General features: G+C 44.1%; 1 protein-coding gene across 1 annotated transcript; it reads right to left on the bottom strand.

The window, feature by feature from the left end:
* On the bottom strand, window positions 1-7,679 carry LOC147964016 (BRCT domain-containing protein At4g02110-like). Its single transcript, XM_087526642.1, has 10 exons — window positions 7,400-7,679; window positions 7,202-7,291; window positions 7,005-7,109; window positions 6,765-6,866; window positions 5,875-5,959; window positions 4,842-4,908; window positions 4,707-4,751; window positions 1,466-4,597; window positions 998-1,214; window positions 1-830 (listed from the first exon to the last, which is right to left on the bottom strand). The coding sequence occupies exons 1-10, from the start codon at window positions 7,496-7,498 to the stop codon at window positions 252-254; spliced, it is 4,521 nt and encodes a 1,506-aa protein (XP_087382768.1). The 5' UTR covers window positions 7,499-7,679; the 3' UTR covers window positions 1-251.
* Between the last annotated feature and the right edge of the window lie 6,075 nt (window positions 7,680-13,754).

Here is a 13,754-nt window from a genome sequence, read left to right as displayed (position 1 = left end):
AAAACAAATGAAATGGATGTTGCAGAAGACACTCCTCGGTTCGGAAGGTTTTACAGCAAATCATAATCACTATCACTGCACACTGATAAAAGCCAAGTGGATGGAAAAGACCAACTATTACAAGAGAAATGCTGAGGCGGCATTTCTGTCGATGTCAAAGCTTTATATTACACTGGTGCTAACTGTTACACTATTTATTCTGTCTGTTCGATAAAGCAGGGAGCGTACTACACAAGACGAGAGAACCAGAATCACCTCCGCTGCTTGGATGACCCTCTAGACTTGCTCGCCGCGCCCCTCGGGGGTTTCTTCTTGGCCTTGGGCGCCTCGCACTTGGGGCACAGCCAGTCGTCGTCCGGGACGCAGTCCAGGGGCGGGTCGCAGCAGTCGATGTGCGTGCCGACCCCGCAGCCGACCGTGCCGTCCTCACTGCCGCAGATCAGCATCACCTCTGCCCGGTCCGTGCTCCCGCAGGCTGCACAGCTCAGGTCATCGTCACCGTCGTCCTCAGATGCTTCTTCCAGGTTATCCATGGCCACCTCCTGCTGACTCTTCAGCAGCTTGTCCAGGGACTTGTTGGCCAGACGGTTCGTCTTGAAGAGGACATGCGTGTCCAGGGGGTAGCCAGGCTTGCAGACGTACTCGACCAGATAGTCGGCGCTGATGCATGGGATGTCGTGACGGATGAACTCTTGGACCCATGCGTCCGCGCTGGGCATGCCCGCTGAGATCACGGCAAAGTCGACGCCGGAGTTCAGGAACTTGGTGTATGGCGGTGCGGTTGCTAGGATGTTGCCGTCGCCTGCACGCACCGCGCGCTTCACCGTATCCTGGTAGGGAAGAACAGGAAGTTTTTAAGATGAACTGGAGGATAAAGAACCATGGAACCTCCAAATATGCAGGTGCTAGATAAGCTCACAATGCATGCATTGCTTTGTCAGAAATACTTTATCACTGATCATTTTGGCAAGTAAGTTGATTGACAAGCAAGACTCACCAGTGATGGAGCAATGAGTTGTCCGTAGATGACTATCTGCATTCCGTAGAAGGCACCATGACCCATCTGCTGCCTTAGAACACGCCATTTCCTGGGAGCTTCAAAGCTAATCGTTTCACCCTCATTGAGGCCCGTACCAGACCATTCAAACGGCTCTTCAGCCAATAACTTGCTAGCCTCATTGCAAGAGGTCAAGTAATCACTCTTGAGGATCCACCTATTTCAGGAGAAAAAGAGCTAACATTCAGATTTGTGACATGGCAGATTTTAGCAAGATAGTAAGTAGGTAAGACAAAATGCAAGTCACGTGCATATGCAGCAAACATGTCGATTTCTCTAATTAAGCAGCAAATTATTTTCTTTCTGGTCTCATTGATGAAGGACTATAAGATAAGTCAATAAGAAACTATTAACTCTACTGCAAAATTTAAATTACTAGAGATCTTAGATCACAGTTTCAGTTTCTACCTGCCTGCAGCAGCTGCTGCAAAGAACTTCTCAGTTCTCCTTAGGGGGTTAGGGGCAATAAAATGTGTTGCTTGATATGACCAATGATGTGAATCCCTGCAAACTCGTCCCTTCAGGCGTCTAAGTATTGACCGATAATCTTTTCTCTGATGACGATGTCCACTTAAAATAAAGCATGCAGGGTCCAATGTGATCAAGGTTCCAGCTCCATTTCCTTCTGTCCCTCCATGCTTGTCAACAACATCTGTGTTGTTCTTCGTTGATTCCAAAGCAAATTTGGAATTGAGATCACCATTTCCACAATTGGATTCCAAGGCAAATTTGGAATTCAGATCATGGTTTTGTCGGTTCTCATTGTCATGGTCTGAAGGAGTTCTATTTCTTGCACTAGATCTCAGCTTAGAATTGTGTGTTCCTTCTGACTTGTCTACGGTGACAGTATCTTTACTACCATGGACTTGTCGGTTCTCAGTGCCATGGTCTGAAGCAGGAGCTTTATTTCTGCCCCTACTTCTCAACTTAGAATTGTGCATTCCTTCTGACTTGTCTACAGTGACAGTATCTTTGCCACCATGGTCTTGCTGGTTCTCATTGTCATGTTCTGAAGCAGGAGCTTTATTTCTTGCACTAGATCTCAATTTAGAATTGCGAGTTCCTTCTGACTTGTCTACAGTGACAGTATCTTTGCTACCATGGTCTTGTCCGTTATCGTTGTCCTGGTCAGAAGCAGGAGTTTGATTCCTTTTACTGCATCTCAACTTAGAGGTGTGCATTCCTTCTGACTTGTCAATCTCTCCATGCTTGTCAAGCATATCTGTTTTGTTCTTCTTTGATTTCAAAGCAAATTTGGAATTCAAACCACCATTTCCACAACTGGTTTTAGAGCTAAGATCACCATGGTCTTGTTGGTTATCATTATCATGCTCTGAAGCAGGAGCTTTATTTCTTCCATTACTTCTCAACTTGGAATTGTGCATTCCTTCTGACTTGTCTACAGTGACAGTATCTTTGCAAGACAATACAGATACATCTCTCACACCATCATTATTGCCCTTCAGGGAGTCTTGATCGGCAGTTGCTTTCTCGATATTGCATGCACTCTCTATTCTCTCTGATGAGAGTGCTTTAGCTGCAGATACAATGCTACTACCAATTTTGCAATGCTTGCTGCCTGACTTGTCTTCCACATTTTTTAATTTCCTCTTGGCAACCACTTTCCTAACTCTAGTTCTCAATATGTTCTCAGGGGAAACTGTGGCACAACCATCCACACTAGCACTGCTTGAAAGCTTTTTGGGGTCATCTTTAACATTTTCTGAAGGAAACAAGTCATCAAACAGTGACTCTGCAGGGACTGTTTCAGCTTTATCAACTGGTGATTCAATGGTCGTGCTGGTGTCAGATTTTCGAGACTTCTTAACAACTGTATTTTTCACTCTTGTATTAGGCAACTTCTTGGGTGACTTTCTTCCATGTTCATCATCATTTGCACCGCCACAGAACCTCTTAGGGTCTGTCTCGATATTTTCCTGAGGAATCACCTTACTCAACTCCAAATCAGATTCTACATGTGCATCATTTAACTCGGTGCGAACACTCTGCTGTCTCTTCGCAAGGCCACTTCTCGCTCCACCAACTGGAACCTTCTTTGGAGGTGTTGTCTTTCTTTCTGTTGCACTTGCACTACTGGTGTCCTTTTCAGAGGTTGCACCAGCATGCGGGCAAGGAATCATTTTGCCAGTCTCTGATTCAGAACCTGCTGCCTTACCATTGCCAACCACTGATACATCAACCTCCATGCTAGCACCACGGGGCCTCTTGGCACCTGCATTCCTTGCTTTAGGAGTTGCTATGTTCTGTGGTACCATGAGAGCCTCACTTGAGGAATGGATCTCGATATTTTCCTGAGAAGTCACCTTACCCAATTCCAAATCAGATCCTACCTGCGCATCATTTGTCTTAGTGTGAACACCCTGTTGCCTCTTCGCAAGAGCACTTCTTCTCATTCCACCAACTGGAGCCTTCTTTGGGGACTTTGCTTTTCTTTCTGTTGCACTTGCACTACTGGTGCCCTTTTCAGAGGTTGCGCCAGCATGCTGGTGAGGAATCGTTTTGTCAGTCTCTGATTCAGAAACTACTGCCTTGCCATTGTCAACCACTGATCCATCAACCTCCATGTTAGCACTGTGGGGCCTCTTGGCACCTGGGTTCTTTGCCCTAGGAGTTGCTATGTTCGTTTGTACCATCAGGGTCTCATCTGAGGAATGGGTCTCAATATTTTCCTGAGAAGTCACCTTACTCAACTCCAAATTGGATCCTACATGTGCATCATTTACCTTGGTGGAAACACCCTGTTGCTTCTTAGCAAGGGCACTCGCCACTCTGCTAAGTGGAACCTTCTTCGGTGATGTTGTTTGTTTTTCTGTTGTACTTGCACTACTGGAGCCCTTTTTAGAGGTTACACCAGCATACTGGCAAGGAATCGTTTTTTCAATCCCTGATTCAGAAACTTCTGCATTGCCATTGTTAACCACTGATCCATCAACCTCCATGCTAGCACTGTGGGCACCTGCATTGATTGCTATAGGAGTTGCTATGTTCTTTGGTACCTTGAGGGTCTCATCTGGGGAATGGGAATGATGGTTAGCAGAAACTGTCATCCTGCTTGAGCTTGGGGTGCCCAATGTACCACTTGCAATGTCTGTACCAACATATTTGTATTCCGCTGGCTGGACCTGATTTGGATTGTTCAAATTTCTTACTGCAACTTCCTCTCTATTGCCACTGATAACAGGAGGAGTTTGAACGGGAGCACCACTATCAGCGTTAGCAGAACTTGCCAACCTACTAATGTTAGGAGTGCCTTGAGCTGTGATATCAGGTGTCTTGTTGACGACATTCTCTTCCTTTCTGATCTGACCTGGAGTGTTCAGATGTCTATCCACAGCCATACTTTGATTATCATTGGGAATAATAGGTACATCAACCTCAGGGTTGTGAGAAGTTCCTACGCTGTTTTTTGGGTTGAGAGTGTGCTTAACTCCAGATCTGTTGTTGAATGGCTTTCGATCATCTTCTACTTCATCTTCTGAATCCTTGGCTTGCACCTCCATTATCTCTAGTTCCCAACTACTGAATAAATAAATAGACAGAATTAATTTCCCTAGCAAGCATTATAGTGAGAAGATTAAATCAGAACATGGATACAACAAAAGAAGTATGCAACTGTACTTTTACTTGCCTCTTGTTATAATCATCTACCGGAAGAATTTCCCATGACTTTAAGCTGCAAAGGAAAAAGATCAATAATATAACGATATTTAACATGTGAGCTTTATAGTTAAGATTATTATAAAGAAAAGCTGATGTGCAGTACCAATCTTCCAACCACCGGTGATTAGCAAGCTTGATTCCCAGCCTTTTGGCAAGCTCATACTTCTCACCTGGTTCATTTGACAAAACCAAGATGTCACATTCAAGGAGCATATAACAATTTCTCGCGTCATGATATATTCATGCACAAAGAAATGATCCGAAACAGACATTCGATACCCATGTTGCGATTTATTTTAAGTTACTGAGAAGCCTATGTTTCATCAGAGGCTTTCTAAACAATATAAAGAGTAACTTTTCTTCCCAAGATTCGCTGCACACTTTTTACCGAATCTCACAACTTCGTATGCTCATCATAAAACACTATATAAAGATCTTCCTCTCCGATTTCTAGTATCACAAACCAGCAGTTCAAACTACAAGGACCAAAAACAGAAAAGGAAGAAACCAAACTGGAAAAGGAAAGATCAGGAGCATGCAGGCATCATATTTTGTACACCACACATATCAAAGGTTGTCTATGATCATGAGATTACTTTTATATGGCTCACATAAAGACAAGAAAAGCAAATACTGACAGTGTGATGCCATCTATGCGTTCAAGTAGTGTTCAACCACCAAATGACATCAGCAATTCCTACTCAACATTTCCACTTGCCTCGGCTCCCTCTGGCCTAAAACATGAACCAGAGTGACTGGTATTATTTTTATTAAATTGGCTAGCTAAGTCTTGAACTCAAGATATCATATTGAGGTTTATACTCCAACTAGTTCACCCAAAATCCTAATCTGATGACGAACTTGAGGAATATATGTGACACCAAGATACCAATTTTGGGTATAAGATTCTTACTGGTCCATAGAGTTAGTTCTAGCAACAAAATTATAAGCATCATACCCAAAACAAAGAGCCACAAATAACAGTAAGAAATAAAGTTTTCATGTCAGCTCTCACAAATGTATGGTCACCACTGAAAAACAACAGCAATGAAAGTGCGTGGAGGGAAAAGCAACAAAACAAAAATGACTTGTATATACATATTTATGGCACTGACTGGCTGCTAAAAGTAACAAACCTTCAAATTTATAGCACACAAGATGAGTGACTACATGTCCTAACAAAGGCTTGGAGAATTGTGCGCCCATCAAAGAGACCATTTTCTGCATTTAGAATGAAAAGAGGAACATTATAAGTCAAGATATATAACTGGTGAACCACGAAATCCATGAACTCGACTACATATCAAGAATCTGCCAACAAATTCCACAAAAACAAGGTACTGTGGCATCAGCATAAGGACAGGTAAACAAAATTATCCTTAAGACTACATATATGACATCCATGTGATGGGTACAAACCAAATAGGAACTATTTGCTATAGAAAAAAAGAAAAGCAATTGGGTTATATGTTATGGTCAAATGAACTAAATAGTACTCCGTAGTGTCAAAACCGTCCGTCCGTCCCATCCCTCCGTCCCATAATATAAGAGCATTTTTTACACTAGTGTAGTGTCAAAACCGCTCTTATATTATGGGACGGCTAAAGTAGTTAACATTTCACCATCTGAAAGCAGTCACTCAACTCCTTGAATACTACAAAGAGATCAGAAACGTGAGGCTAGTGTATTCTATAGTTAACCATGAGTGTGACGCAGTTCTTTTGGGTTGAGCTGACCCAACAAAAACAAAATTCAATTCTGAAGCATGTGCGCTCAACGTTACATGCACTTCCACTTAAATTGGTACTGCAATGGTGAAAATACCTTACAGATCATCGGACAAGATGCTATGAATTCGAAAGGAAGCTCTAGAATGGGATTATGAGTCAAAAAGGGAACAGCACGATGTGACAAAAACTCCACCTTGATGTGTTATGTTTAAAGGGAATCAACTAAAGGTTGACATAACTCATGTTTCAGAGTTTTTGACTAGGGAAATACGAGGATACAAGCCGCAAGCCGTTACCATTATATCTTCACGGTCATTCCTTTGGTACCCCGTCAGACAAATCTGCAGCGAGTCGCTGCCTGGTATTCCGTTCAAATCTTTCGTTGGCCAGTAAATAACCTGGCAAAGAAAAGAAAAAAAATCCTGCTCCATCAGGAAACTGAACCAGTGACAGAGGTGTGGCAAAAATCCTGCTCCATCAGGAAACTGAACCAGTGACAGAGGTGTGCCACATATATTACTAGCAGGGAAACGGACCCTGTCGGCGTCGGCGAGAAAACCCCGGTCGAGGCTATCGTCCACCCAGAGCTCGCTGACGACCTTGTTCCCTTGCGCTCGCGCCGCCACGCACACGGGGTCGTCCTGCACACGCAGAGCCCAAATCGGTCCCAGATCCCCAAGAAAGCCACGGCGAAGAAACAAGAAGCGGGGGAGCCGTGATATGCGAGACTCACGTAGACGCGGCCGCAGGCGACGACGTGGGTGCACCCGCCGCCGAGCCGCCCGGCGTCGGCGCCGCCGCGCCGCACCATCTCCGACCGGTACTGCAGGAAAGGCGGCAACGGAGGTCAGTATCCACCAGAGCAGGGCCGGGTTCGCGGGGCGAAATGGGAGACGGAGCCACGGAGGGTCAGGGGGGACGGGGCGCGCACCTGGGACTCGGATACGCTGTCGAAGCCGACGAGGAAGAAGCGGACGCCGGCGAAGAGGTCGTGGTCGTCGAAGTCGTCGTCGCCGCCGGGGGAAGCCATGGCGGCCGGTCAGGGCCGTGCCGGGGGGGGGGGGGGGGGGGGGGGGGTCTGGATCGGAGGAGGGGCTGCCTCTAGGGTTGGGAGGGGGATTGCTGCGGCAGTTTGCGGTGGTGGGTGTGTTGGAGGGGCGGCGCCTTGCCGGGGAAGATTTGGAAGGGGGAGAGGGAAAATGGGGATTCTGGTTTCGGGGTTTGGGAGGGAAAAGGCGGCAAATTTTGGAGACCGTCCCTAGGCTAGGCGGCTAGGCCTGGTCGCTTCGCGTGGCACGTTCGCCCGCCACGACAGCGTCTGCCACGTATCTCAGGCATGGTCCAGGCCCGGCCAGGCGTACGATGCCATGGACATCAACCAAACACGTTCTAAACCGGGGTTTTGCTCAAAAGAAAAAGGTAAATGAATCGGGAGATGGCATGTGGGTCTCATCATAATTTTTTTCGTGTTATTATTATATCCTTTCTCTGAATTACAGTTTTGCCCAGTAAATCTAGTGTTTGAGGCTACTACAGTTGGAATATGAGTTAATCTATAATCCATTAAACCAAGTATAATAGGTCCTAATCAGCTAGCTATAAGATATTCCACGTCAACGAAATCATATTTGAAGGGGAGAGAAAGCAGGAGAGAGAATAGAGTCGGCGCTTCATCTATCGTCGGGCGTTAACACAAGATACGATGAAATTGAGCGAGCATGCAGCTGGCGACCACGGGAGAGCATGCGACGAGCCAATGCCTTCCATTGCATCTCACTTCATGCAAGCATTAAAGAGTATAGCTAAACACCTTCTCCGGTAAAAGTTTCGCCGCCGTTGAGATCGTCACCTATGCTTGCTACTATGGCATCAGGTAAACCTTCGGGTTTTGCCACCCCTGTGGCGAAGAGAAAGTTGTTGCCTGATGAAAAAGTTGTTGCTGCTGCCAAGAAGGCCAAGACAATTGTTCCTGCTTCCATAGAGAAACTAAGATATGACTTTGGTCTTGTTTTTGATATCATTGAAGGTGTTTCCTATGAGGCAAATCCATCTGATTTGAGCAGTTTGGGTCTGCCTGGAGATGTTACCAAAATGGTAGCAAAACACTTCGCTGAGCTGAGAGAAATTACCAAGGAATTAAACCAAGCTGTCGAGGACAAGAAACTCCTTGAGCAAACGAGGAAGGGTGCCAAATCTGTGTCTGAAAGAAAAGACATAAACAAGGGGATTCTTGAGATTACCAAAGCCCTCACTATTATGAGGAACAACAAGATTGAGTGGTACTCCAAGATGAAGATGGATGTTTCTCAGCTTTGTGATCGAAGAAATGATGAGCTTAAATGTCAAGTAAATCTTGCTCGACGAAGAGAAAAAGAAGAGAAGCGTCAAAAGGCTAAGGCAAGAGTTCACAAGCCGAAGACAAACTCAGATCGCCGTTTTCAACATGTAGCAACTGATGCTCCTATTGACACAAGTGCTCCTCTGCAACAGATACCACCATCCCCTCTTCCCGAGGAAGAAACCAGGCAGCAAGCTCATCCAGTAGTCATGTCTCCAGTTGTTGCCCAAGAAACAGATGTGATAGATATCTTTCTGAACCAGAATGACGAAGAGAATGTCGTACCCGAGCAGCAAGGTCCTGAGGAAAAAATTGGCGAAGAGATTGAGATGGAGAAGGCAGTTTCATCGCCTTTGAAGGAAAGTCACATTGATCCCTCTGGGTTCATCAAGGAGGGTGATAAAGTTGAGGGGAGCAAGTTGCTCCCCGAGGAAATACCACCCCAGTCTCCTCATCTGGTGCCCCTGCCCAGATGGAGGTTGATCCTGCTCCTGGTTCTTTGGCTTCATAATCGGAACAGGAAGAAAAGAAATTGGAAGAGCCCATGGCTCACGAAGAAGAAGCACAAGCAGTTGTACCACCAGTTTTGCCTCAGCACGATATACCACCAGTTTTGCCTCATCAAGATGTAACACCAGTTTTGCCACGGCAGACCGGAGGAGAAGATGTAGTGACTCAAGTGACCGAAGAAGTTGTCGTGCCTCCTCCTATTGACAGTTCACCAAAAGAAAAGGCCCTAGTGCCTAAGAATGAGAAAGCCGCTGAAGGAGTTCCGGCGAAGGAAATTGAAGGACAGTCCAGTGCTCCCGTGCCATCAGCTCCAAAGAAAGCTAAAATTCCTCTTGCTCCATTAAAGCCAATCGATGAAAATGTGCCAGCTTCTGATGATGTTCAGCCAATGGAAATTGGTGATGAAGAAAATCAGAAAAATCTCCAGGAATCATTTCCACTGTTTCTAGCTGAGTACGGCCCCAATGGCCCTGCATTTAATGAACATCTTCATTTCTCGAAGCTTGCATTCTTTGGGGTCAGCCCTTACGAAGGAGAAAGGACTTCACTGTCATCGAGGTTTTGGACTGAAGAACAAGCTGTCTATTATGCTCGGATCTTGTTAGGCAAGAACAAAATTTTCAATCATAAGATATTGAACTTCGCTGAGCTTGAAGAAATGCCTTGTGTTCCTCCATGCAATCGAGCATATTGAACATGCCCTCCTGAAAGGTTTCATGTGTTTCAGTCATGGCTGGAACAAAGAGATTGTCCTTCAATTCTATGCCACACTATATATCTAATGAGAACTTGGAAACACCTCATCCTGGACTCTTGGAATGGATGACTGGCAGAGAAAGGATCAAATGTTCGGCAGATCATTTTCTGGCTTTGATAAATCTTCCTTGATGTGAGTTTGAGAAGGATAGAGAGCACAGGCTGCATTACTGGGAAGTGTCCGAAGCACAACTCCACATTATGATGGATCCCACCATGGTTGGTGATGAATGCATTGATGTTGATCTGAAGAAGTTGGCCTATGATAACAAAGTACTATTTCACATTCTGTACAATACTCTCACGCCAACGAATAGACTGAATTCCATCAAAAGCATTACGGGAAATGCACTTCGGGCCATGTCCCAAGGAATTTAGTTTGATATTCCTGACCTTTTCATTCAAAACCTCGCATGTGCAGCTGACGGCCCTTAGTCATTGAAGCCTTATGCTCCATGGATCATGTTCGCGATCGAGCAGCTCACCAATGAGAAATTCTTCTGGGCTTATATTCCGAAGGTATTCATGCCTCCAGTTCGTGACACTTTGCGCATTGTGAAGAATATTGGAAAAGGGAAGGAACCTATTAATACTACTGCAAATGCATCTGCGTTTGTGTCTAAAAATGCACCGAAGGTCAAGCAAGCCAGGGTTGTAATCCCTCGTGAAGAAAATCCATCTCTTTATGAGATATGCATTCACACTCAGCAGACACTGGAAAAGCCATATTAAGCTGGATAGAAAAGAAAAGCTGGAATTAATGACTAAGGTGAATTTGCTTCACAATCATACTCGCCAAATTCTTCTGCATGAGAAGGAAGCAAAGAAATTCTCATGGACTCTGATAAGGAAGCATTACTCTCGCAAGGATTTAGCTAAAAAGGGCATCATGAAGGAGTATGACTTCCTAGACTTGCTTGTTGTTCCTCGCATTTGAAGACAAACTCCAGTGCTCCCACAATGTTCTGCTTCAACGGATTTGTTGTTTGTCGGTCATGATGATGAAATTGCAGATACAGCCGGTACTCTTATCTTCGAGCCAGATGTTCATCGCTCCAAGTCATCTAGAGCTCAGGCTGCCACTCCTGCTTCTGCCTCGACCATTCCTCACTCTTCTGATACTGATTCATTGAGTGGTTTTAATTATGATTCTTAGGATTCTCCCACGGAGTAGTTCCACGCATGTTTTCTCATTCCTTTTTGACACTTGTTGACAAAAGGGGGAGAATTACATCGAGTGATAGTTTTCAGGGTTCTTGCAGGGTGTTTTCATTCGCTTTTTTGTTTCCTTCGAACAATTTGCTTCATGAACTTATCACACCGCTTGTGGTGTTGAAATACTCGGTCGTCATGTAATGTTAATAACCCTCCGCCTGGAATATTATTTGCTTTGTACTATATGTTTGCAGGTACCATTGAATGTGTTTTTCCCTTGAATGTTTACCCTCGATAATTATCTATCTTACAGGGAAAAAATATTTGCTCCTCGAAGAAGAACAGGAAATCATCAAGTGATGATAACAAGGGGGAGAAGTACTTCGAGTACTAAATGAATTATAACTGTTGTGGTTAGATATACGCTGATTGTTATCCCTCTTTATCTAACCTTGTAGGAAGAGAATGTCAGTCTAAGCTTTTATGCCTTATGATGTGAAGGCCATATGATTCACTGACAAAGTGTTTTTCCCTCGCAATTATTATCTTCTGAATTGTAGGGAAACCACGTCTGAAGTATATCCACTCCGAGCAACATTTTCTTACTTCTTTTCTTGCTCTGATTGTATCGAATATCTAACTTGCAGGAAAACTACATCTCATGTGGATTCAAATTGTGTTCCGAGAAAACCTTCATGCTATATCCTTCATCACAAATCTTTCCAAGCATATGTTAAATCTTATTATTTTTGAAGATTGTGTGACAGGAATCACCTCAGACACCGTCGAGTGCATTGAAAGAAGTCAAGTATTAAATCATAGATCAATGTCACTTATACAAAGAATAATCTCACCTCCCTCCGGTTCTTCATGATATGAAGCATATCTTAAGGGGGCGAATAATTTATCTTCATACTTATCTCTTGTCTTTCATTATTCTTCGCATTACATTCCATTATTTATCTATCCTTCAATGTGATATGTTTTATCAACAATCGTCCAAAAAGGGGGAGATTGTTGGTGCAATATCTGCCTACCTTGTGTTTTGGAGATTTTTGACAGAAACAGATATGGACTGATTTGTTTACTAGTGCATACAGAGAGAAAAAGTCCATACACAATCGAAGAGAATGTTGTCTCCAGTGCTAAGTTCGAGGAACTTCACCGAAGTATATCTGTGTTGCAGAGAAGAATTTATTTTATTTATTTTAATTGAATCAATGAATATTTTTTGAATAGAAAGCCAATGTATCTAACCTATTATTTCACGGGAGTACTAGTTGCTGAAGGCGATTTCAGAATCAAAAAAAGTAAAGTCAACTATATTTTTTGAAGTCATATAGTCGAGAGGATTGATGTGAAGAAAATGACCCCTCGAAGTTTTGTTGCTGAAGCAAAGCTTTTGATTCGGTATATTCGTCGGAAGAAATTGACTGCAGCGATGGAAGTCGAAGACATAGTATTCTTTTTGTTGTTGTTCTTTCATTCCTTTGAGTCATAGGACCTCCATACTATTAAGAGGGGTATAGGTTCTCGATGCAAGAGAAATCTCTCTGTGTTTCGAGCAAATACTTGTCAGCAAGAGACTGTGGTCTTCTTCGCTGCGAGAGATTTGTCTCAGACTGAGGAGTTAGCATTACTTGCCGCGCAAGAAATGTTACCGTTGTGCTCAAATCCGACCGTTGGACACGTGTCATTCGGCCATTGGCTAATCCCAATGTCTAATTTGGTCATTTCCCATCTGGGAAGGTTGCGGCTATAAATAGCCACCCCGCTCCAACATTGTCCGTTGGCTGCTCCGCTTGAGATTTCTGAGAAGATTGATTTGAGCAACCCCTCTCCGAGTGATTTGAGTTTAAGATCCACCGAGAGAAAAATCAAGAAGCCAAACTTAGATAGTGGTTTAGCATCACAATAGTTTTGAGTGAGAGTTCTTGTACCCATTACTCTTGAGAGCTGCACACTCTCTAGATGGATAGGTTTCAGCTCGAGTGTTGAAGAGTTGTTGTGTTCACCGAGCTAGATCTTCAGCAACCAAGAGTGATTGTGGCTCGCGAAGGTCAACCGAAGGTTTGGAGATCGCCGACAAGGATCTACCACGAGTGATATCAACCTGAGTCTGATCAACTCTGTGTTGAAGGAGAATAGGGCAAAGAGAGTTTACCTTCCGTGTTAAGTCACAACCCCTCCAACCAGACGTAGCCCTTTGGCAGAAGGGTGAACGGGTCTACCAAATCTGATTGTCGCCATCGAGCACCACTGGTTCATTCTATTTCACTGCAATTCCTTCAGCAGTTTTTATTCGTGCTCCGTGCCGATAGTTTATCTGATCATTTCTTTCTGTTGACATCTTCGTATATATCTGTGTTCATCCTGTTTCATTCTCATCGCTTGTATTCATTCGTCACCATCATATTCCTCGGTTCCCTGTGAAATCATTCCATAGTATTTTTTCTCTGTGCGTACCATGTTGTGTCTCATTCTACTGCACTTGTTTGCATGTTGTATTACTCTCATCGTAGTTAAA

Source organism: Triticum urartu, chromosome 6A (assembly GCF_056163025.1).
Source record: "Triticum urartu cultivar PI428250 chromosome 6A, HENAU_Tu73, whole genome shotgun sequence".
In the NCBI taxonomy this organism is placed as follows: domain Eukaryota; kingdom Viridiplantae; phylum Streptophyta; class Magnoliopsida; order Poales; family Poaceae; genus Triticum; species Triticum urartu.
This window is presented reverse-complemented; position numbering and strand designations above follow the sequence as displayed.